This window comes from Molothrus aeneus, chromosome 30 (genome assembly GCF_037042795.1).
Source record: "Molothrus aeneus isolate 106 chromosome 30, BPBGC_Maene_1.0, whole genome shotgun sequence".
NCBI classification, from domain to species: Eukaryota; Metazoa; Chordata; class Aves; order Passeriformes; family Icteridae; genus Molothrus; species Molothrus aeneus.
The window spans coordinates 2,319,610-2,344,004 of NC_089675.1; the positions used below are offsets into that span (position 1 = coordinate 2,319,610).

A 24,395-nucleotide genomic window follows, 5' to 3' on the forward strand; every position below is an offset into this window, starting at 1 on the left:
CGGTTCTGTCCCGGGACCCCCCCTGTCCCCCGGGATCTGCCCCAATCCTGTTCCGGGACCCCCAACCCGGTGTCCTGGCCCGGGACCCCCTCTCTCCTGTCCCGGGATCCCCGCCCTGGTGTCCTGGCCCGGGACTCCCCTCTCCCCCGGTGTCCTGCCCCGGGATCCGCCCCGGTCCTGTCCCGGGCCCCCCGCCCCGCTCCCGCCGCCCCCACGTGTCGCGTTCCCGCCGCGCCGCCCTCACGCGACCATAGCAGGGCGTGGTCACTCTCTCCGTGAGTGACTACGAGCTGAGCCAATCACAATCGAGAACGCCCCCGTGCTCGCCGCTGATTGGCGAGCGGGCGGGCCAGTGAGGAGGCGGGGCGGGCACACGGCGCGGCAGCGCGGAGGCCGCGGCGGCAGAGAGGTAAGATGGCGGCGGCGCCTCCTGCTCACAATGGGGCCCGGTGTGCCCCTCAGCGCGGCCCCTGAGTTCTTCCCCAGGGCTTGTCTGTCGTGTACCGTCCCGGGGACGGGTTTCCTCTCCCTCTCCCCTCCGGTAGCGCTTCCTGGGCGCCCCTCAGGGGTGCCCCTCACGCCCGCCGCCCGCGGACAAAATGGCGGCGCCTGGGCGGCGGGAGCGCGCATGCGCGGGAGCGGGGCGGCAGAGCACGTGCGCGGGCGGGAGAGCGGCGGGACGGACTGGGACAGGCACCGGGAGAGAGGCTGGGATAGAGACCGGGATAGATCAGGATGGGCACCGGGAGAGAGGCTGGGATGGACCAGGATAGAGACCGGGATAGATCAGGATGGGCACCGGGAGGGAGGCTGGAATGGACCGGGATATACCGGGATAGAGGCTAGGATGGACCGGGATAGATCAGGATGGGCACCGGGAGGGAGGCGAAGATAGATTAGGGTTGGCACCGGGATAAACCCAGGGGTAGACCGGGATGCGCACTGGGGGATACCGGTACAGAGGCGGGAATAGACCGGGATAGAGCGTGGCTGGGGCTGGATGGGCACCGGGGATGCCCCGGTACGGAGCCGTGCACGGACACAGGCTGCGGGGCAGGACGAGTCACCGGGAGACATCGGGACAGAGGCAGCGATGGGCACTGGGAGCACCCAGGAGATGCTCTGGGGGTGCACTGGGAGAAGAGGATCCCCCCCACATTCCTGCAGGGATAAAAGCTCCCTCGAGCATTATTGGCAATTACCTCCATAGGAGCAGCCTCATCTTCTGCTGAAGGGGTCAGACTTTGATTCAAATTCTTTCCCGCTGCTACTTTTCATTGTATCAGCGTTTTATTCCCCTCCCTTCCCTTGCTCTGCAGCGTGGGCATGAACAGGATCCGCATTCACGTGTTGCCGACCAGCCGGGGCCGCCTGACCCCGGTGCCTCGGCCTCAGGAGCCCCTGGCCTGCTCCTTCAGCCCCCGGCCCTGCTCCCAGCCCCGCCTGGAAGGGCAGGAATTCTGCATCAAGCACATCCTCGAGGACAGGAATGCTCCCTTCAAACAGTGCAGCTACGTGTCCACGAAGAATGGGAAGCGTTGTCCCAATGCTGCTCCCAAACCTGAGAAGAAGGATGGGTGAGTGGCTCTTCCTCTTGGTTTTCCAGTTCCAAACTGGAATTAAAACAGGGGGAGGTTTTATTCTTTGTCTTCCCTTTTGAAGGAATGGCTGGAGCTGTGTCAGGAGAGATTTAGACTGGATTTTGGGAAAAGGTTCTTCCCCCAGTTGAGCAGCTCCTCAGGGCAGTGGTGACATTCACAGCCCTGCCAGAGCCCAAGGAGTGTTTGGATAATGCACCCAGGAACATGGTGGGATTTTGGGATGTCCTGTTAAGGCCAGGAGTTGAACTTGATGATCTTTATGGGTCCCTTTCAGGATATTCCATGATTCTTCTCTTTCAGCTGCTGCATTTTGGTTAACTCTGAGAAGTGTCTCCCTTTTTCCAAAATGTTTTTAAGCTGGAGAAAGACTCCATGGAGTTATTTGGGGACTGTGGGCTGTGCCCTGACCCAGCAGAAGGTGGCTGCAGTGCTCCAGGCCCTGCACTGGGATCTGTGTGTGCTGTTCCTCCCTCATCCCAGCACATCCTGTGCCAGGGGATAATCCCCAGAGCAGCCACTCAGATCCCTCTGGAGCTTTGGCGTGGTTGTGCTGCTGCTTCCCTTAAGCCTTTAAAATGCTCAAGGGGTGGAACAGTTATGGATGATAGAGCACAGATTCCTGACAGGAGCATTGCTTCCAGGATTTACTGGGATGTGGACAGGGGTTGTCTCCACCCTGCTCCCTGTGCCATAAAATGTGGGGAAGGCAGAGTCCAGTGAGAACATTTGGAAGCAGAAGAGCTCAAAAACTCATTCACCTCCCTGGCTTTAACCAAAAGCTTTTTACTCCCTGCTGCTGGTGCTAGAGGTGATGTTCCCACAGGGATGGGTGGCTCTCAGCATTCCCAGGCTGGACCTGCAGGCAGCTCCCTGTGAGAGATTCCAAGTGCCAGGGCTTGTTCCCTGCCCTTCTGCCCTGCTCAGGTGAAACCCAGCATCCAGAGCTGCATCCAGAGCTGCCTCCAGAGCTCAGGAAGCTTTTCCTGAACCCCCAGCCCAGGGAAAAACATGGAGCAGTTGGAATAAGTCCAGAGATGAGCATGGATCAGCTCTCTTAGAAGGAAAGGCTGAGAGAATTTAAATTGTTCTGGAGAAGAGAAGCTCAGAGGTGACCCAGTTGTGGCTTTAAAGTGCTGAAAGAGCTGCAGGACAGATGGAGAGACTGTTTACAAGGGGTGGAGTGCCAGGACAAGAGGGAATGGCTTCCCACTGCCAGAGGGCAGGCCTAGGTGGGATATTTGGAACAAATTGCTCCCTGTGAGGCTGGGGAGGCCCTGAAATGGATTTTCCAGAGAAGCTGGGACTGCCCCTGGATCCCTGGAAGTGTCCAAGGCCAGGTTGGACGGGGCTTGGAGCCACCTGGGATAGTGGAAGGGGTTCCTGCCCATGGCAGGGGTGGAACTGGATATTCTTGACATTCCAAATGCAAAGCATCCTGGAAGTGTGAAAATGCAGGAATGTGGAAAGTTTAGGAGATATTCCTGGGCTGGTGGCTGCTCCTTTGGAATGGCTGTGCTCATTTAAATGCTTTTAGAGGCCTCTTAAAAAGAGGATTTCCACCCCATCCCCATTTTCTCTGGCAATAGGAAAAGATGAAGATTTTAATCCCCACATTATTGTGGCATCATCGTGCATTGAAAGCAACACAGCTCGGAGCCTCAGGAATGCATTGAGGCCAAAGCAGAGCAGCAGGATCCAGGGGAGCTGCTCCTGGCAGTGTCCCCTCAGTGTTTGGGTGCTCCTGAGGTTGCTGAGCTCTGCTGTTGGAGGCAAACCTTGGTTGTGCGTTGGTGTTTTGCAGCCACGTTTCTCTTCACAGAGAATAGCAAGGCACAATTCTTCCCAAGAATATTTCTGGCATTCACATTCTCTGAACCTCAGAGGAAGGAAAAACAATTCTTATCACTTGCTGTGCCCGTGTTTGTGCAAAAGTAGAATGCAATATGGAGATTGTTTACCCAAAGTGATGGTGTTTTGTTTCCCTGGCCTATCAGGGCCAAGTGTGTGTGTGTGGTGACAGTCACGAGTTGCAGAATGTTGTGTGCAGGGTTGAGTGCTTGGCAGATTCAGTTTAGATGTAATGGAATATAGTATAGAATATATATACTATATATATACACATAGTATACTATATATAGTATACTATATATATTATATATAGTATATACATATATATATATGTATATATTGTACATAATATATTGTATACTATGTATACTATATACTATATATAGTATATATAGTATATACTATACATAGTATACTTTTTATATTATATACTATGTATATAGTATAATATATATAGTATGCTCTTTATAGTATAACCCTACATATATAATATATAGTATAATCATAGTATAGTATATAATATAATTAGTATACTATATATATAGTATACTATATATAGTATAAACCTATATATCTAATATATATAGTATGGTTATAGTATAGAATATACTGTATGAACTATACTATATATAGTATGATCATAGTATAGTATAATATATATGTAGTATATATTTTACTATATATAGTACTACATATTGTATATAGAATGTTATAGTATATGTATATATATTGTATATATAGTATATAGTGTAGAATATTATAGTATATATAGTATATACTATATATAGTATAAACCTATATATATAGTATAATTGTAGTATAGTATGGTGTAATATATATAGTGTATAGTATAGAATATTATAGTATATGTATATATATTATATATAGTATATACTGCATATAGTATAGTGCATTATAATATAATATAGTATATAGTATATACTATAATATTATAGTATAATAAAGTAATTAAATAGCCTTCTGATATTGATGGAGTCCTCCTCATCACTCCTATTTTGTTTAGATGTAATGTAATATAGTATAGAATCTTATTGTATACTATATATAGTATATACTATATATATAGTATATGATATATAGTATAACCCTATATCTAATATATATAGTATAATTATAGTATAGTATAGTATATATAGTGTATATATAGTACAGATAGTACTTTATATAAAGTATAGAATATTATAGTATATTTGTATATATATACATTATATATATTGTGTGTATATAGTATAGAATATTATAGTATATGTATATATACTATATATAGCATATAGTATAGTATGGTATAGTATAGTATAATATATAGTGTAATAATATAATTAATTAGCCTTCTGATATCGATGGAGTGCTCCTCATCATTCCTCCTCCTCAGCACAGCTGTAGTGTTTGGTGATGGAGGAGGGATTCCAGCAGCAGGAGCTGGGACACCAAGCAGGGTCAGGCTGGGGAGGAGGCGGGGGGGCTCAGATGAGCTTTTCCCTTCTTCCTACCCAAATTCCTCCACAGTGCTGAGCCCTGTTTGTCCCACAGCACCTCGTTCTGCGCGGAGCACGCCCGGCGCAACGCGCTGGCACTGCAGGCTCAGGTGAAGAAATCCAACCCCGGGCCCGTGGGTGAGACCCTTCTGTGCCAGCTGAGCTCCTATGCCCGGGCAGAGCTGGGCATCCAGAGCGCCGAGAGCAGCCGCAGCGAGGCCAGCCGCATCCTGGGTGAGCCCTGAGCCCCTTGCCTTGAGATTTTAGCCTTTTATTTTTTTCAAATCCTGTGGGGGTAACAATTGTTGGTTTTTCTGGGTCTGGATTGAAGGAACTTGAGAGAGTAATTCATGTTTGGACTCAAGTGTTTATTGTTATCGGTAAAACAGCCTCACTACTGTGAGTTCAGCAGCAAGGCACAAAATGGCCAACAATCTCTTGTTACAAGGTCTTTTAAGACTAAACTATCCAATTAAGAACTGACACCTAGATTATTTTCACTTTTAACCAATAACTGATCCCAAAGAACTGATCCCCTTTTGATACCTAGATTATTTTCACTTTTAACCCAAAACTGGTCCCAAAGAGCCCCCAATGCTGACTGGAATTCCCTGGTTCCTGGGAGGGCTGAAGAATCGTTCCCACTGTGTTCTGGAATTCTGTGGTTCCTGGGAGAGCTGAAGCATCATTCCCAGTGTGTTCTGGAATTCCCTGGATCCTGGGAAGGCTGAAGCATCATTCCCATTGTGTTCTGGAATTCCCTGGATCCTGGGAGAGCTGAAGCATCATTCCCAGTGTGTTCTGGAATTCCCTGGTTCCTGGGAGGGCTGAACCATCATTCCCAGTGTGTTCTGGAATTCCCTGGTTCCTGGGAGGGCTGAACCATCATTCCCAGTGTGTTCTGGAATTCCCTGGATCCTGGGAAGGCTGAAGCATCATTCCCAGTGTGTTCTGGAATTCTGTAGTTCCTGGGAAGGCTGAACCATCATTCCCATTGTGTTCTGGAATTCCCTGGTTCCTGGGAGGGCTGAACCATCATTCCCAGTGTGTTCTGGAATTCTGTAGTTCCTGGGAGGGCTGAAGCATCATTCCCTGTGCGTTCTGGAATTCCCTGGTTCTGGGAGGGCTGAAGCATCATTCCCAGTGTGTTTTGGAATTTTGGTTGTTCCAAACTGGGAGGTTTCCTGTTGTTTCCTGCTCCATGTCCCTCTCTCAGAGTTTTGAGGTGGAGAATTCTCTCTTGACATGAGGCAGAGCCTGCTCAGCTCCATGGGGCCGAGCTCCAGGGTGTCCCTGGCCAAGCTGGGATGGGGCTGAGCTCCAGGATGTCCCTGGCCATGCTGGGGCGTGGGACAGTGTCCTGTCACTCTGCTGCTGTGTCTTGCAGACGAGGACAGCTGGAGTGACTGCGAGCAGGACCCTGTCACCGTGGAGCAGACGTGGCGTGGGGACCCTGACAGTGAAGCTGACAGCATCGACAGCGACCAGGAGGATCCCCTCAAGTAGGTTGGGGGAGCAGTTAAATTTATATTTTGGGGGGGCTCAGACTGGAAGCCAGAATCTTCAGAAAAAAACCATGGGATCCTCAGACCCTTCAGGGATCAGCCCTGAGGGATTCCCACATCCTTTGAGGGCTCATCCCTGAGAGACCTCCAAACTCTTCAGCAGAAAAAATCCACAGAATCTCCAGACCCTTCAGAGATCAACCCTGAGGGACTCCCACACCCTTTGGGGGGATCAGTCTCCAGGAACCCCCCAAACAGACCCTATTTCCCTGGGTTTTCCAGGCATGCTGGTGTGTACACAGCCGAGGAAGTGGCTCTGATCATGAGGGAGAAGCTGATCCGCCTCCAGTCCCTCTACATCGACCAGTTCAAGCGGCTCCAGCACCTCCTGAAGGAGAAGAAACGCCGGTTCCTGCACAGCAGGAAGGGAGAGCATGAGGCCATCGGTGAGCCTGGACCTCCTGCCTGAGGGTGGGCACAGAAATCTGCTAAAAATGAAAGTTTTGGGCCTTTTAGAGGCAGATTTCAGAGCAGGGTGAGGGTTCCACACTCAGTGTTTTGTTGAGGAGATGGGGAAGTGGCTGGAGCACAAGGAGAATGTTCTGGAGAGCTGGGGAGGGGATGAGCCTGGAGGAAAGGAGGCTCAGGTGGGACCATTTCACTCTGTAACTCCCTGACAGGAGAGTACAGCCAGGTGGGGGTCAGGTATCGATGATATCAATGGAGTCCTCCTCATCATTCCTCCTTCGTTTAGATGTAATGTGATATGGTATAGAATATATAGTAATGTCATATAGTATAGAATATATAGTATATATAGTATAGAATATATAGTAATGTCATATAGTATAGAATATATATAGTGTAGTATAATGTAGTGTATATATAGTATATATAGTACTATATATAGTATATAGAATATATATAGTACAGAATATTATATGGTATACTATTTATAGTATATACTATATATATAGTATAACCCTATACAGATATAGTATAATATAGTATAGTATAATCTATATCTAGTGTATATATATATAGCATATATAGTACCATATATATAGTATATAGAATATATATAGTATAGAATATCATAGTATATGTATATGCTATATATAGTATACTATATATAGTATAACCCTATACATATATAATTATAGTATAATTATAGTATAGTGTAATATATATAGTATATAAATAGTATATATAGTACCCTATATATAGCATATAGAATATATATAGCATAGAATATCATAGTATATGTATATATATAATATAGTATATAGTATAGAATATCACAGTATATGTATATATATAGTATATATATAGTATTTATATAGTATATACTATATACTATAGTATAACCCTTTACATACATAATTATAGTATAATTATAGTATAGTGCAATATATATAGTATATATAGTGTATATATAGTATATAGAATATCATAGTAGTATAGAATATTATGGTGTATGTGTATATATAGTATACATATAGTATTTATAGAGTATATAGTATAGTATATGCTATAGTATAATACTATAATATTATAGTATATAATAGATATATAATATATAGTATTATAGATATATTATAGTGTAGTATATCTGCTCCCACAGAACAATGAGACAAAGGAAATGGCCTCAAACTGTGCCAGGGGAGGTTTGGGTTGGGCATCAAGAGGATTTCTGTATGGAAAAGGTGGTCAGGCATTGGAAATGCCCCGGGAGGCGTTCAGTGATCAGCTGGACATTGCCCTCAGTGCTCTGATCTGGTTGGCAAGGCAGGGATCAGTCACAGGTTGGACTCTGATCCTGGAGAGCTCTTCCAGCCTGAGTGATTCCATGGTTCTGTGCTGGTCCTGTGCCCAGAGATCCCTATCACTGCAGTTCCAAAGCTTGTGCATTTCTTTGCTCTTCAGAGCTTGCAGCGTTGGCAGGAAATGAGCTATAATGTTAATTCTGAGACAAAAGTGCTTATTTTGTACTGGGATTTCCTGTTTTTTCCTTTTACGAACAAAAAAATATTCATCCATAAGGCCCTTGGTGTGTGGATAGGAGCTGATTCCAGTAACACCAGTGCTGCTGTACTGGCTTATTCCTCCTTAGCAGCTTTCCCTCTGCCTCTGCTGGCATTCTCTCTGTGCAGAGCATGCTTTTGAAAGCAGGAATTCCCAGTTCAACAGAGGCAAAACCGAGTTGTGTAACTGATCCCAAGTATTGCAGAGCAAAGGACTCTTTTTCCAGCATCATCCTTTAATAGCTCCTCCTGGAAAACGCCATAATTCAGCTCAGGCTCAAGTAAAAATAGCCAGGAGTTTGGTACATACCAATTTTGCAGAACTCTTTTTAGCAAACGAGGCAGAGAAAAGCAGATCCTGAGCGTTGCCCTGTAATTACACCAGGAATGCTGGCAGGAAGCTTCCAGAACTCACACAGGAGTGACCTGGAATTTGACAAGTTTCTATTCTGCTGAAATCACAATGCACAGGAGTGGCTTGAATTATTTTGAAAGGAGGTTTTAAAAATACTCTGTGGGTTCCTGGTGTTTCAGGAGAGGTCAGGATGATTTTTGGGACGCACCCTGCACCGCCAGGCGTCACCCAAAGCTGGGTGCTGTGGATGGAGCCCTCAAAGCCCAAAAATCCAGGCAGGTTCCTGACTCTTCCTTTATTCCTGCAGGGAGCAGCCTCCTGACAGGGCCAGAGGGGCTGATGGCCAAGGAGAGGGAGAACCTGAAGAGGCTCAAGTGCCTGCGGCGTTACCGGCAGCGCTACGGGGTGGAGGCTCTGCTGCACCGGCAGCTCCGCGAGCGCCGCGTCCTGGCCACCGACGGCGCGGCCCAGCAGGTCCGTGGGGACATCCTGGAGGGCTCTGTCCTCTCCTGTCCTTCTGGGAGTGACCCCACACTCTGGCAGATTACCTCATGTAATGCCCTTCCTGCAAGGCTGCCGCCCTCCTGGGTTTGGAGAAGCTCCTGGGGATGTTGTGGGAGCTCTTGGGTTTATAGGAGCTCTTGGGGTTGTTGTGGGAGCTCTTGGGTTTGTAGGAGCACCTGGGGATGTTGTGGGAGCTCTTGGGTTTATAGGAGCTCTTGGGTTTGTTGTGGGAGCTCTTGGGTTTGTAGGAGCACCTGGGGATGTTGTGGGAGCTCCTGGGGTTGGAGAAGCTCCTGGGGTTGTTGTGGGAGCTCCTGGGGTTGGAGAAGCTCCTGGGGTTGTTGTGGGAGCTCTTGGGTTTGTAGGAGCTCCTGGGGTTGTTGTGGGAGCTCCTGGGGTTGGAGAAGCTCCTGGGGTTGTTTTAGGAGCTCTTGGGTTTGTAAGAGCTTCTGGGGTTGTTGTGGGAGCTCTTGGGTTTATAGGAGCTCTTGGGTTTGTTGTGGGAGCTCTTGGGTTTGGAGAAGCTCCTGGGGATGTTGTGGGAGCTCTTGGGTTTGTAGGAGCTCCTGGGGTTGTTGTGGGAGCTCTTGGGTTTGGAGAAGCTCCTGGGGATGTTGTGGGAGCTCTTGGGTTTGTAGGAGCACCTGGGGATGTTGTGGGAGCTCTTGGGTTTATAGGAGCTCCTGGGGTTGTTGTGGGAGCTCTTGGGTTTGTAGGAGCTCCTGGGGTTGTTGTGGGAGCTCTTGGGTTTATAGGAGCACCTGGGGATGTTGTGGGAGCTCTTGGGTGTGTAGGAGCTCCTGGGGTTGGAGAAGCTCCTGGAGTTGTTGAGGGCGCTCTTGGGTTTGTGGGAGCTCCTGGGGATGTTGTAGGAGCTCCTGGGGTTGTTGTGGAAGCTTTTGGGTTTGGAGAAGCTCCTGGGGTTGTTGTGGGAGCTCTTGGGGTTGTTGTAGGAACTCTAGGGTTTGTAGGAGCTTCGGGGGTTGTTGTGGGAGCTCTTGGGTTTGGAGAAGTTCCTGGGTTTGTTGAGGTTTGTGGAAGCTTCTGGATCTGTGGTAGCTCCTGTCCTTCCTGCAAGGACAGCCCTAGCAGCCACCCTCCTGGGTTTGGAGAAGCTCCTGGGGTTGTTGTGGGAGCTCCTGGGGTTGTTGAGGGAGCTCTTGGGTTTAGAGAAGCTCCTGGGGTTGTTGTGGGAGCTCCTGGGGTTGTTGAGGGAGCTCTTGGGTTTAGAGAAGCTCCTGGGGTTGTTGAGGTTTGTGGGAGCTTCTGGCTCTGTGGTAGCTCCTGTGTCTGCAGGAGCTCTCAGGTCTGTGGCAGCTCTTGGTGTCCACACCTTGAATGCTGGGGTCAGTTTTGGGCTTCTCACAGCAACAAAGATTTTGAGGGTCAAGTCCAGAGAAGGGAAAGGGACTGGAGCACAAGAAGGGTCTGGAAAACTCCTGAGGAGATGAGGGAGCCGGGGGGGGCTCATCCTGGAGAAAAGAGGGATCAGGGTATTTGGAGGCTTGAGGATTTTGGGGGGCTCTTGGGTGTGTTGGAGCTCATGGGTTATGGAAGCTCATGGGTTTGTCAAGGCTCTCAGGTTTTTGGGAGCTCCTGGGTTTATGGGAGCTCAAAGGTTGTGGAAGCTCGTGGGTTTGTCAAGGCTCTCAGGTTTTTGGGAGCTCCTGGGTTTATGGGAGCTCCTGGGTCTGAGTGAGTCCATTCCAGTGCCTAAAAGAGGCTCAATAAAAAAAGGGAGTGGGAGTTTTAAATAGACATCCAGTGACAGGACAAGAGGAAATGGTTGAGAAGTTCAGATGAGATATTGGGAACAAATTCCTCCCTGTGAGGGTGGGGAGGCCCTCTCAGAGCAGCTGTTGCTGCCCCATCCCTGGAAGTGCTCAAGACCAGGTTGGATATGACTTAGAGCAGTGTGGGACAGTGGAAAGTGTCCTTGCCTATGGGAAAACAGAAGCTTTAAGATCTCTCCCAACCCAAAGCATTCCACGATTTCAGGCTCACACCACCCGCTCCAGCCAGCGCTGCTTGGCCTTTGTGGACGATGTCCGATGCTCCAACCCATCCCTGCCGCTGACCCGCCACTGCCTCACACGTATCCTTTGATCCCAAGCTCTCCCTGAGTGTTTCCCAGCAGTTTTCCCCCTGGTTGTGCCTCTTTTCTCCCTCCTTGGCCCTGAATCAAGGCCCTCGGTTTGCTGTAGCCGTTGGTTTCAAGCAGGAGCCCAGAGGAAATGTCTCCCTGTCTGTTGGTGCTCCCGTGCCATGGATCTGCCAATTCGTGTGGGAGCAACACAGGGCTGGTCCCAGGGGTGCTCCTGTCGTGGTCTCCTGGGTCCAGAGCATCCAAACAGCCCAAATGTGGGAATTTCACCTGGAAACAGAGAATCCAGGCAGGCCTGAGCTGGAGGGATGTTCATGGATCCCCTCCAGGCATGGGGATTCCACCTCCTTGAGCAGCTCTTCTAATGTCAGACCTTCCTTTCCATGGAAGAAATTCCTCCTGATGAATTCAGAAATCCCTGATGAATTCAGAAATTCCTCCTGATAAATTCAGAAATCCCTGATGAATTCAGAAATCCCTCCTGATAAATTCAGAAATCCCTGATGAATTCAGAAATTCCTCCTGATAAATTCAGAAATCCCTGATGAATTCAGAAATCCCTCCTGATAAATTCAGAAATCCCTGATGAATTCAGAAATCCCTCCTGATGAATTCAGAAATCCTCCTGATGAATTCAGAAATCCCTGATGAATTCAGAAATCCCTGATGAATTCAGAAATCCCTCCTGATGAATTCAGAAATCCTCCTGATGAATTCAGAAATCCCTGATGAATTCAGAAATTCCTCCTGATAAATTCAGAAATCCTCCTGATGAATTCAGAAATTCCTCCTGATGAATTCAGAAATCCCTGATGAATTCAGAAATTCCTCCTGATAAATTCAGAAATCCCTGATGAATTCAGAAATTCCTCCTGATAAATTCAGAAATCCCTGATGAATTCAGAAATCCCTCCTGATGAATTCAGAAATCCTCCTGATGAATTCAGAAATCCTCCTGATGAATTCAGAAATTCCTCCTGATGAATTCAGAAATCCCTGATGAATTCAGAAATCCCTGATGAATTCAGAAATCCCTCCTGATGAATTCAGAAATCCCTGATGAATTCAGAAATTCCTCCTGATAAATTCAGAAATCCCTGATGAATTCAGAAAATCCTCCTGATGAATTCAGAAATTCCTCCTGATGAATTCAGAAATCCTCCTGATGAATTCAGAAATTCCTCCTGATGAATTCAGAAATCCCTGATGAATTCAGAAATCCCTGATGAATTCAGAAATTCCTGATGAGCTCAGAAATTCCTCCTGATGAGCTCAGAAATTCCTCCTGATGAATTCAGAAATTCCTGATGAGCTCAGAAATTCCTCCTGATGAGCTCAGAAATTCCTCCTGATGAGCTCAGAAATTCCTCCTGATAAATTCAGAAATTCCTGATGAATTCAGAAATTCCCGAACCTCCCCTGACAAAGCTTGAGGCTCTTCCCTCTTGTCCTGTCCCTTGTTCCTTGGGAGCAGAGCCCAAATATGGGGATCAAGGTTTCCCCAATATGGGATGACCCCAAATATGAAATCAAGGATTCCCCAGCTCAGGGATGACCCCCAAATATGGGATCAGGGATCCCCCAGCTTAGGGATAACTCCCAATATGGGATCAAGGATCCCGCAATATGGGATGACCCCAAATATGAAATCAAGGATTCCCCAGCTCAGGGATGACCCCCAATATAGGATCAAGGATCCCCCAATGTCAGGGATGACCCCCAAATATGGGATCGGGGATCCCCCAGCTTAGGGATAACTCCCAATATGGGATCAAGGATCCCCCAGTATGGGATCAAGGATCCCCCAGCTCGGGGATTTGTGGGAGGTGCTGGGTTTGTGTGAGCTCTTGGGGTTATCAGAGTTCCTGAGTCTTTGGGAACTCTGGGTTTGTGGGAATTGCTGGATTTGTGGGAGCTCCTGGATCTGCAGGAGCTCCTGAGTTTTTGGCACCTCTTGGGTCTTGAGGAGCTTTCGGATTTCTTGGGGAATTCTGGATTTTTGAGAACCCTTGTGTTTTTGTTTTTTTTTTCCCCTGGAGTTCTCCTACTCCCCCAGCCCTGTGCAAGGAGCAGGAGCTGGAAGCTGCCTTTGTTTCTCTTTAACCACCACAGACCTCAAAATAAAACCAGGAGAAATCCCATAAAACAGCCAGAGAAGCTGCTGTTGGCAGCTGGTGCTCTTGGGAGGGAGGGAAGAGCTGGCTCTGGCTCTCAGTGACACAAACAAGCTTTTCCTGGGGCAGCTGATAACATCTGATAACATCTGTGGCTTTTCTGGAGCTTCTGGGGCTCTGTTTGCTTCCAGGAGCTGGATTGTTTGTGCCAGGGCACTAAAGGGATGGGGGAAGGCTGGGAGGTTCCAGATGGAGCTTGGGATTTTTGTCCTCTTGGCAATCTGTGCTTTTGGCTACCACTAAAGTCAGTGCTGGAGCTGGGAGTTGCTCCAGGAGATGAAAATCTGATTTCTCCACTCCCTGTTCCCTCACCACATCTTCCCTTGAGTGTCCCAGGTCCTTTTCTCTTGGGCTGGGCTCTGACTTTGCTGCCAGCCCAGATTCTGGCTCTCCACAGCCTGCCAGGAAGTGAATTCCTGAGAAATCCTTGGAGTAGGGAGGGGTGAATCTCAAACCTTGCCAGCTTTAAGAAACTGGCTTAAATTTGGTGTCTTTTCCCAGTTTTATGTGGATTTGGAATTTTTTTTTCCCCTCCCACACTGGTGAAATTGCAGTTGGGATGATCCTGGTTGGAAGGGGATGGAAGAGGAGAAAGGTGGGAGAAAGAGGAGGAAAGGGTTGGAAGAAAAGGATGAGGATCAGAAAAGGAGAAAGAGAAATGGAAGAGGAGGAAGGGATGGGAAGAAAAGGATGAGGATCAGAAAAGGAGAAAAGGATGGAAGAGGAGGAAGGGATGGGAAGAAAAGGGATCAGAAAAGGAGAGAAAGAGAAATGGAAGAGGAGGAAAGGATGGGAAGAAAAGGTTGGAAGAAGTGAATTGGGGTTAAAAAAAGAGGAAGGGGTGAAAAGAAGAGAAAAGAGATTGAAAGAGGAGGAAAAGGATGGAGTTGGAAGAGGAGGATGGGATCAGAATAGGGCTTGGAAGAAGAGGATGGGTGTGGGAAGAGGAAGAAAGGGTTGGGAGGTGATGGGTTCAGAGCAGGCTGGGTTCTGATCTGTAGCTCCTGTGCCTCTGGATCACTCTGCAAGTGTGATGCAATTGAAGCAGAGTTTCTGTTTGGGATTAAAGGCAGGAAATCCCATTTACACCTCTGGCAGGAACAGGTTTTCCACTGGGAAAGAAAATGCAGTGGGAGGATGGAAATAGCAGAACTAAAATGCTGGCTGTGGGAAAGGCCTTGTGTGTGCTGGGATCTCCCTGCCATGGGCTGGAGCTGAGCATTTCCCGTGCATGTCTGCAAACAAAAGTTAATCCTGGCCCTTTGTGCCATCCAGCTGAGAATCTCGGTGCTCCCAGGGATCCAGCCCCATCTCCCAGCCCCCACACAGGGGGGGTTGTGGCTGTTGTCCCAGTTTTCCATCGTGGGAATGATGTCACCCACATCCCTGGGCATTGGGGTGCAACTCTGGCCTCTGCATTCCTGATCTGGGAGAAATGGGACTGGGTTTAACACCATTGGTGGGGGAATGGGGAGCATTTGTCAGCGTTTATCCCTCTGGATCCCCCAATATGGGATCAGGGATCCCCCAGCTCAGGGATCACCCCAGTATGGGATCAAGGATTCCCCAGCTTAGGGATCACCCCCCAATATGGGATCAGGGATTCTCCATCTCGGGGATGACCCCCAGTATGGGATCAAGGATTCCCCAATATGGGATCAAAAATTCCCCAGCACAAGGATGACCCCCAATATGGAATCAAGGATTCCCCAGTTTAGGGATCACCCCCAATATGGGATCAAGGATCTCCCAGCTTGGGGATGACCCCCAATATGGGATATGGGATTCCCCAATATGGGATCAGGGATTCTCAATATGGGATCATTTCCCATGCATGTCTGCAAACAAAAGTTAATCCTGGCCCTTTGTGCCATCCAGCTGAGAATCTCAGTGCTCCCAGGGATCCAGCCCCATCTCCCAGCCCCCACACAGGGGGGTTGTGGCTGTTGTCCCAGTTTTCCATCGTGGTGCAGCTCTGGCCTCTGCATTCCTGATCTGGGAGAAATGGGACTGGGTTTAACACCATTGGTGGGGGAATGGGGAGCATTTGTCAGTGTTTATCCCTCTGGATCCCCCAATATGGGATCAGGGATCCCCCAGCTCAGGGATCACCCCAGTATGGGATCAAGGATTCCCCAGCTTAGGGATCACCCCCCAGTATGGGATCAGGGATTCTCCATCTTGGGGATGACCCCCAGTATGGGATCAAGGATTCCCCAATATGGGATCAAAAATTACCCAGTGCAAGGATGACCCCCAATATGGAATCAAGGATTCCTCAGTTTAGGGATCATCCCCCAATATGGGATCAAGGATTCCTCAGCTCAGGGATGACCCCAAATATGGGATTAAGGATTCCCCAATATGGGATCAAAAATTCCCCAGCACAAGGATGACCCCCAATATGGGATCAAGGATTCCCCAGTTTAGGGATCACCCCCAATATGGGATCAAGGATTCCCCAGTTTAGGGATCACCCCCAATATGGGATCAAAAATTCCCCAGCACAAGGATGACCCCCAATATGGGATCAAGGATTCCTTAGTTTAGGGATCACCCCCAATATGGGATTAAGAATCTCCCAGCTCCGGGATGATCCCCAATATGGGATCAAGGATTCCCCAGCTCAGGGATCACCCCAATATTTGATCAAGGATTCCCCAGCTCAGGGATGACCCCCAATATGGGATTAAGGATCTCCCAGCTCAGGGATCACCCCAAATATGGGATAAGGGATCCCCCAGCTCAGGGATGACCAGCAATATGGGATCACCCTCAATATGGGATCAAGGATTCCCCAGCTCAGGGATCACCCCCAAATATGGGATCAAGGATTCCCCAGCTCAGGGATGACCCCCAGATACAGGATTAAGGATTCCCAAATATGGGATCAAGGATTCCCCAGGTCAGGGATCACCCCCAAATATGGGATCAAGGATCCTCCAATATGGGATCAAGGATTCCCCAGTATGGGATCAAGGATTCCCCAGCTCAGGGATGACCCCCAGATATGGGATTAAGGATTCCCCAATATGGGATCAAGGATTCCCCAGTATGGGATCAAGGATTCCCCAGCTCAGGGATCACCCCCAAATATGAGATTAAGGATTCCCCAATATGGGATGACCCCAATATGGCATTCTCTGTACCTCTGCTGCTTTCCTTGACCTCCTCTTCCCAGATATCTGCCAGGACACCAACCAGACCCTTTTCAAGCCTTGCCAGGGCTCTGAGGAAGTTCCCTGCAACAAACCCGTGCCCGTGAGCCTGTCGGAGGAGCCCTGCTGCCCGCTGCACCTGCGGCTGCCCCCCCAGATGTACGTGCCAGAGCAGGTCCTGGCAGTGCCCCAGGAGCTGGGGGCAGCCCCCACGGAGCTGTACCTGAGTGCAGCTGAGCTGCAGCCCACCGAGAGCTTGCCCCTGGAGTTCAGTGACGTGAGTGGCAAAGCTGGGAGTGCCTTCCAGGTCCCACCTGGGCATGGGAGGGGAGGCTCTTCCAACTTTCCTTCCCATCCCTTCCTCCTCTTCCATTTCTCTCTGATCCCCATCAGAGAGAAATGGTCCAACCCCTTCCTCTTTTTCAACCCCTGTTCAATCCTTCCAACCTTTCCTTCCCATCCCTTCCTCCTCTTCCATTTCTCTCTGATCCCCATCCTTTTGGTCCAACCCCTTCCTCTTTTTCAACCCCTGTTCAATCCTTCCAACCTTTCCTTCCCATCCCTTCCTCCTCTTCCATTTCTCTTTCTCCTTTTCTGATCCCTATCCTTTTCTTCCAACCCTTTCCTCTTTTTCAGCCTCTTGCAATCTCTTTCTCTTCTTTCCACCCCTTCCTCTTTTTCAACCTCCATTCACTTCTTCCATCCTTTTCTCCCCTTCTGATCCCCATTCTTTTTTTCCCACCCTTTCCTCTTTTTCAACCTCCATTCCCTTCTTCCAACCTTTTCTTCCCATCCCTTCCTCTTCTTCCATTTCTCTTTCTCCATTTCTGATCCCCATCCTTTTCTTCCAACCCCTTCCGCTTTTTCAGCCTCTTGCAATCTCTTTTCTTTTCACCCCTTCCTCTTTTTCAACCCCAATTCACTTCTTCCAACCTTTTCTTCCCACCCCTTCCTCCTCTTCCATCCCTCTTTCTCTCCTTCTGATCCCCATCCTTTTCTTCCAACCCCTTCCTCTTTTTCAACCCCCATTCACTTCTTCCAGCCTTTTCTTCCAACCCTTTCCTCCTCTTCCATCCTTTTCTCCTTTTCTGATCCCCATCCTTCCCACCCCTTCCTCTTTTTCAACCCCTGTTCACTCCTTCCAACCTTTTCTTCCCATCCTTTCCTCTTCTTCCATCCTTTTCTTCCCTTCTGATCCCCATCCTTTTTTTTCCTGCCCCTTCCTCTTTTTCAATCCCCATTCACTTCTTCCAACTTTTTCTTCCAGCTTTTTCCTCCTTTTCCTCCTCTTCCATCCCTCTTTCTCTCCTTCTCATCCCCATCCTTTTCTTCCAACTTCTTCCTCTTTTTCAACCTCCATTCCCTTCTTCCAACCTTTTCTTCCCATCCCTTCCTCCTCTTCCATTTCTCTTTCTCTCCTTCTCATCCCCATCCTTTTCTTCCCACCCCTTCCTCTTTTTCAACCCCCATTCTCTTCTTGCAGCCTTTTCTTCCCAACCCTTTCCTCCACTTCCACCTGAGAGCCCACCTGGGATGCTGCATCCAGGGCTGGGGTTCTGAGCACAGGAGGAGCTGCTGGAGTGAGGCCAAGGGCTCTGGAAGAGCTCTGGAGCCAGGCTGGGGATGTCCAAGCTGGAGAGAAGGAGGATCCAGGGGCATCTTAGGGCCCCTTGTGCTTGGAGAGGGATTTGGGACAAAGGATGGAGTGCCAGGACAAGGGGAATGGTTTCCAGTGCCAGAGGCAGGGTTGGATGGGATATTTTGAGGGATTTGGGACAAAGGATGGAGTGCCAGGACAAAGGGGAATGGTTTCCAGTGCCAGAGGCAGGGTTGGATGGGATATTTTGAACAAATTTCTCCCTGTGAAAATCTCCCCAGATTTCTCCCTAGGGAGGCCCTGGAATGGATTTTCCAGAGAAGATGTGGCTGCCCCTGGATCCCTGGAATTGTGTAAGACCAGGTTGGACAGGGCTTGGTGCCACCTGGGATAGTGGAAGGTGTCCATGTCCCTGTCCATGGATGATCTTGACATTCTAAAGCATCCTGAGAGTCTGAAAATGCAGAAATGTAGAAAGTTTGGGAGCTATTCCAGAGTTGGTGGCTGCTCCTTTGGAATGGCTGCGCTCTTTAAGAGCAGGGACCTCTTTAAAAGAGGATTTTATCCCACCCCACCCCCATTTTCTCTGGCAGTAGGAAAAGATGAAGATTTTAATCCCCAGATTATTGTGGCATCATCGTGCATTGAAAGCAGCACAGCTCAGAGCCTCGGGAATGCATTGAGGCCAAAGCAGAGCAGCAGGATCCAGGGGAGCTGCTCCTGGCAGTGTCCCCTCAGTGTTTGGGTGCTCCTGAGGTTGCTGTTGGAGGCAAACCTTGGATCTCCTTTGGAGTTTGGTGATGGAGAAGGGAATTCCAGCAGCAGGAGCTGGGCCAGGCTGGGAGAGGGCTCAGATCAGATCCCAGCTCCTTTCTGTGCAAACAGGAGGTGATTTTTTGGGTTAGAAAGGTAAACCAGGACCCTTTTCCCTCATCCTGAGCTTGGAGAGAGTTCTGAGCTCCCTCTGGAGCTCTGCAGATTCATGGGAGCTGCTGGGGGCAGCTGTGTTGTGTCTCACATGGTGCCAGGCTGGGGAGGTGCCACTCCCGAGTCACGGGAACGTCACCCTTGTGTCAAAGCCCCTCTGGAGCCAGAACAAATCCCAGCATCTACTGAGTCCCAGCCTCTCCTGAATCCCAGCCTCTGCTGAGTCCCAGCCTCTGCTGAATCCCAGCTTCTCTGAATCCCAGCCTCTGCTGAGTCCCAGCTTCTCCTGAGTCCCAGCTTCTCCTGAGTCCCAGCCTCTCCTGAATCCCAGCTTCTCTGAATCCCAACATCTCCTGAATCCCAGCCTCTGCTGAATCCCAGCCTCTGCTGAATCCCAGCCTCTCCTGAATCCCAGCCTCTCCTGAATCCCAGCCTCTCCTGAATCCCAGCCTCTCCTGAATCCCAGCATCTACTGAGTCCCAGCTTCTCCTGAATCCCCGCTTCTCCTGAATCCCAGCCTCTCCCAAATCTCAACTTCTGAATCCCAGCTTCTCCTGAATCCCAGCCTCTCCCAAATCCCAGCTTCTCCTGAATCCCAGCCTCTCCCAAATCCCAGCTTCTCCTGAATCCCAGCCTCTCCCAAATCCCAGCTTCTCCTGAATCCCAGCCTCTCCCAAATCTCAGCTTCTCCTGAATCCCAGCCTCTCTTGAATCCCAGCCTCTGCTGAATCCCAGCTTCTCTGAATCCCAGCCTCTCCTGAATCTCACCTTCTCCTGAATCCCAGCCTCTGCTGAATCCCAGCCTCTCCCCTTGTCAGGGACGGCAGATGGAGCAGTGCCCAGAGCCTGTCCATCGCCATCTGTGCTGTCAGGGCAAACACAGGAGGTGTGACACCCTGGGAGAGGCTGGGGATGTTCCAGGTGTCCCCATGAATGTGTGTGACACCCTGGATGGCTCTGGGTGTCCCCATGAATGTGTGTGACACCCTGGATGGCTCTGGGGGTCCCCATGAATGTGTGTGACACCCTGGATTGCTCTGGGGGTCCCCATGAATGTGTGTGACACCCTGGATGGCTCTGGGGGTCCCCAGGAGTGTGTGTGACACCCTGGATTGCTCTGGGTGTCCCCAGGAGTGTGTGTGACACCCTGGATGGCTCTGGGTGTCCCCATGAATGTGTGTGACACCCTGGATGGCTCTGGGTGTCCCCAGGAGTGTGTGTGACACCCTGGATGGCTCTGGGGGTCCCCATGAATGTGTGTGACACCCTGGATGGCTCTGGGTGTCCCCAGGAGTGTGTGTGACACCCTGGATGGCTCTGGGGGTCCCCAGGAGTGTGTGTGACACCCTGGATGGCTCTGGGTGTCCCCATGAATGTGTGTGACACCCTGGATTGCTCTGGAGGTCCCCATGAATGTGTGTGACACCCTGGATGGCTCTGGGGGTCCCCATGAATGTGTGTGACACCCTGGATGGCTCTGTATGTCCCCAGGAGTGTGTGTGACACCCTGGATTGCTCTGGGTGTCCCCTGCAGTGTGTGTGACATCCAGGAGAGGGGGGGGATATTCCAGGTGTCCCCTGGAGTGTGTGTGTGACATCCTGGAGAGCAGGGATTGATCTGGGGGTCCCCAGGAGTGTGTGTGACACCCTGGATAGCTCTGTGTGTCCCCAGGAGTGTGTGTGACACCCTGGATAGCTCTGTGTGTCCCCTGCAGTGTGTGTGACACCCTGGAGAGCAGGGATTGATCTGGGGTCCCCTGGAGTGTGTGTGACACCCTGGAGAGCAGGGACTGATCTGGGAGCCCTCAGAAAGGTGTGATTGGACCCTGTCAAAGCCATTCCAGGTGCTGGAGGGACACTTTGGGGACAGCACATCACGCTGGCCTCCAGCTGGTGTGTCCCACCCCTTGTCCTCAGCAGTGCCAGCCGGGATCATGGCATTCCAGGAGGAGGAGGAGGAGGAGGAAGGGGGTTCCTGGGCCGTGTTCCTGTCTGGGGGTCCCCCTGCCATGGTGCCCACTCCTCCTCCTCCTCCTCCCTGCCTTTCTCCTCCCTTTCCTGCTGCTCCAGAGCCTCCTCAGCCTCCCCCTCCTGATGAGCTCTTTTCCCTGCCAGGACCTGGACGTGGTGGGTGATGGGATGCAGTGCCCCCCATCTCCTCTGCTCTTTGACCCTTCTGTGACCCTGGACCCAGCCCTGAGGGACGTGGCCGAGGCTCCCATCGACATCCTGGCCCTGGAGGAGCCCGACAGGGGCAGCTCCTCCACCCCCCTCATCCCTCCAGCCGAGGCTCCTGCCCAGGTATGGCCAGGTGGGACTGATCCCCCCACCCTGGCACGGGATTTTCTCTTCCCTCCTCTTCCTCCCACACAGCAGCTCCAGAGCCTGGGTGTGCCCATGGTCTGGGTGGCATTAGGAGGGCCAGGCTGGTGGTGGCAGCCCCTGGGGTGGCTCTGTGGGTGCCACCCTTGTCCTGGAGATGTCTGGGACACTGGGGATGTCTGGGATGCTCTTGAAACCTCTTAATCCCAGCTGGGGGAGGTTTTAGGGGAGTTGTTTCCCATTCCAGGGGTTCTCCTTTTCTTCCTTGATTTTTTAATTTTCACTGGGATGACTGAAATTTGTTCTTCTCATCCTGTCTGGAACTTGGGGCTTCTTTGGGGTGTCCCCACAGGTGATGTCTCCCACTGTCCTGTCATGGTTCCTGGGGTGAGGGCCAAGTTCTGGGGTGGAGTGGCCACAGCCCAGGGGTTCTCTTTTCTTGGAGTTACTTTTCACTGGGATAACTGAAATTTGTTCCTCTCATCCTGGCTGGAACCTGGGGCTTCTTTGGGGTGTCCCCCCAGGGACAGGTGGTGTCACCCACTGTCCTGTCATAGTGTGAAAGCCAAATTTTGGGGTGAGGGAGGGGGGACCCACATCTCAGGCTCCGACTGAAGACCCCCAGTTTTGCTGTAGCTGTTGGTTTCAAGCAGGAGCCCAGAGCAAAATCCCTCCCGGTCTGTTGGTGCTCCCGGCCCGTGGAGTTCCCAATTCGTGTGGGAGTGACACTGTCCCCCCCAGGCTGTGTCCCAGCACCCCCTGCCATGTCCCTGTGCTGTCCCAGCAGTGTCACCTTCCCTCTGCAGCCCCGGGAGGAGCAGCAGCAGCAGTCACAGGGAGCGACCTCGTCCAGCCCAGCCCGAGGAGCCAACGGGAGCCTGGAGCCAGGAGCTGTGGGCTGAGCCCGGTGTGGGACCCTCAGCGTGGGACTGGGGGGGCTGGAGGAGCTGCTCCAGTGCCAGGAGGAGCTGCAGCTCCAGCTCTGCTGATTCTGCAGCCACAAAAACCCAGAAACCCTATCCAGACCTTCCTGTCCTCTGTGGGGATGCAGCTGGGGAGGGAAATCACCAAATTCTGGGGGACAGAAGTCTCCGAATTCTGGGGGACAGAAATCACCGAATTCTGGGGAACACCCAGGGGACCCTCACCGTGGGACCTGGGGGGCTTTGAGTCCTTCTCCAGTGCCAGCAGGAGCTGCAGCTCCAGCTCTGCTGATTCCAGAAACCCCAGGATGGGGCTCCAGAGCCTCCTGTCCTCCATGGGGATGGAGCAGCCACAGGAGGCTGGGGAGGGAAATCACCGAATTCTGGGGGGACCCTCACTGTGGGACCTGGGGGGCTGGAGACCTTTTCCAATGCCAGGAGGAGCTGCAGCTCCAGCTCTGCTGATTCTGCAGCCACAGAAACCCAAAAAACCCCAGAAACCCCATCCAGACCTTCCTGTCCTCTGTGGGGATGGAGAGGGGGAGGGAAATCACCGAATACTGGGGGACACCCAGGGGACCCTCACCGTGGGACCTGGGGGGCTTTGAGTCCTTCTCCAGTGCCAGGAGGAGCTGCAGCTCCAGCTCTGCTGATTCTGCAACCACAGAAACCCCAGGATGGGGGTCCAGACCCTCCTGTCCTCTGTGGGGAGGGAAATCACCAAATTCTGGGGGTCAGAAATCACCAAATTCTGGGGGTCAGAAATCACCAAATTCTGGGGGACACCCGTGGGGCCTGGGGGGGCTTGAATCCTTCTCCAGTGCCAGGATGAGCTGCAGCTCCAGCTCTGCTGATTCTGCAGCCACAAAAACCCCAGAAACCCCATCCAGACCCTCCCGTCCTCCGTGGGGATGCAGCTGGGGACAGAAATCACCAAATTCTGGGGGACAGAAATCACCAAATTCTGGGGAACACCCGTGGGACCCTCACCGTGGGACCTGGGGGGCTTTGAGTCCTTCTCCAGTGTCAGGAGGAGCTGCAGCTCCAGCTCTGCTGATTCTGCAGCCCCAGAAACCCCCAAACCCCCAGAAACCCCATCCAGACCCTCCCGTCCTCTGTGGGGATGGAGCTGCCACAGGAAGGAAATCACCAAATTTTTGGGGTCTCTGCCACACCCTGGTGGTCCTGGGGGGGTGATGTGGCCCCGTGAGGTTTTGGGGGGACAGAGGTTCCATTCTGTGCATCCACCCCCACAATAAAGTGATGGAGGTGGGTGCTCGCTCTCCCTGTGTTGTGTGATGAGTCTGGGATTTGGGGGTGTCTGAGGTGTTTAGGGGTGCCCTGGGGGGTGTTGGGGATGCCCTGGAGGTGTTTAGGGGTGCCCTGTGGGGTTTGGGGGTGCCCTGGGGTATTTGGGTGCCCTGGGGAGTGTTTGGGTGCCCTGGAGTGTTTGGGGGTACCCTGGGGGATGTTGGAGGTGCCCTGGGGTGTTTGTGGTGCCCTGAGGGATGTGTGGGGTGCCTTGGTGTCTTTGGGGTGCCCTGTGGGATTTGGGGTTGCCCTGGGGGGTATTTGGGGTGCCCTGGGGAGTAGTTGGGGTGCCCTGGGGGATGTTTGGGATACCCTGGGGTGTTTGGGGTGCCCTGGGGAGTGTTTGGGGGTACCCTGGGGGATGTTGGAGATGCCCTGAGGGGTTTGGGTTGCCCTGGGGGTGTTTTGGCTGCCCTGGAGTGTTTGGGGGTACCCTGGGGGATGTTGGAGATGCCCTGAGGGGTTTGGGTTGCCCTGGGGGTGTTTTGGGTGCCCTGGAGTGTTTGGGTGCCCTGTGGGGTTTGGGGATGCCCTGGGGGTGTTTGG

General features: G+C 51.1%; 1 protein-coding gene and 2 non-coding genes across 4 annotated transcripts; all 3 read left to right on the plus strand.

The window, feature by feature from the left end:
- The first annotated feature begins 390 nt into the window (after positions 1-390).
- KANSL2 (KAT8 regulatory NSL complex subunit 2) lies at positions 391-23,827 on the plus strand. Of its 2 annotated transcripts, none has more exons than XM_066567805.1 (10): positions 391-409; positions 1,320-1,577; positions 5,001-5,179; positions 6,333-6,447; positions 6,733-6,896; positions 9,137-9,303; positions 11,332-11,428; positions 16,793-17,046; positions 21,409-21,594; positions 22,422-23,827. In XM_066567805.1, the coding sequence occupies exons 2-10, from the start codon at positions 1,327-1,329 to the stop codon at positions 22,515-22,517; spliced, it is 1,509 nt and encodes a 502-aa protein (XP_066423902.1). In that variant the 5' UTR covers positions 391-409; positions 1,320-1,326; the 3' UTR covers positions 22,518-23,827. The 2 variants fall into 2 exon arrangements, with proteins under 2 accessions (XP_066423902.1, XP_066423903.1); XM_066567806.1 differs by lacking the exon at positions 391-409 and adding an exon at positions 948-1,236.
- Positions 11,504-11,631, plus strand: LOC136568045 (small nucleolar RNA SNORA2/SNORA34 family). The gene has a single exon (XR_010785178.1). It is a non-coding gene; the product is annotated as a small nucleolar RNA SNORA2/SNORA34 family (small nucleolar RNA).
- LOC136568046 (small nucleolar RNA SNORA2/SNORA34 family) lies at positions 22,217-22,346 on the plus strand. The gene has a single exon (XR_010785179.1). It is a non-coding gene; the product is annotated as a small nucleolar RNA SNORA2/SNORA34 family (small nucleolar RNA).
- Positions 23,828-24,395: the final 568 nt, after the last annotated feature.

Coding starts and splice junctions, on each gene's coding strand:
- KANSL2 (XM_066567805.1), top strand. CDS start 1,327: ATGAACAGGATCCGCATTCACGTGTTGCCGACCAGCCGGGGCCGCCTG. Junction 1,578..5,000: donor AAACCTGAGAAGAAGGATGG/GTGAGTGGCTCT, acceptor TTTGTCCCACAG/CACCTCGTTCTGCGCGGAGC. Junction 6,897..9,136: donor GGGAGAGCATGAGGCCATCG/GTGAGCCTGGAC, acceptor TTATTCCTGCAG/GGAGCAGCCTCCTGACAGGG.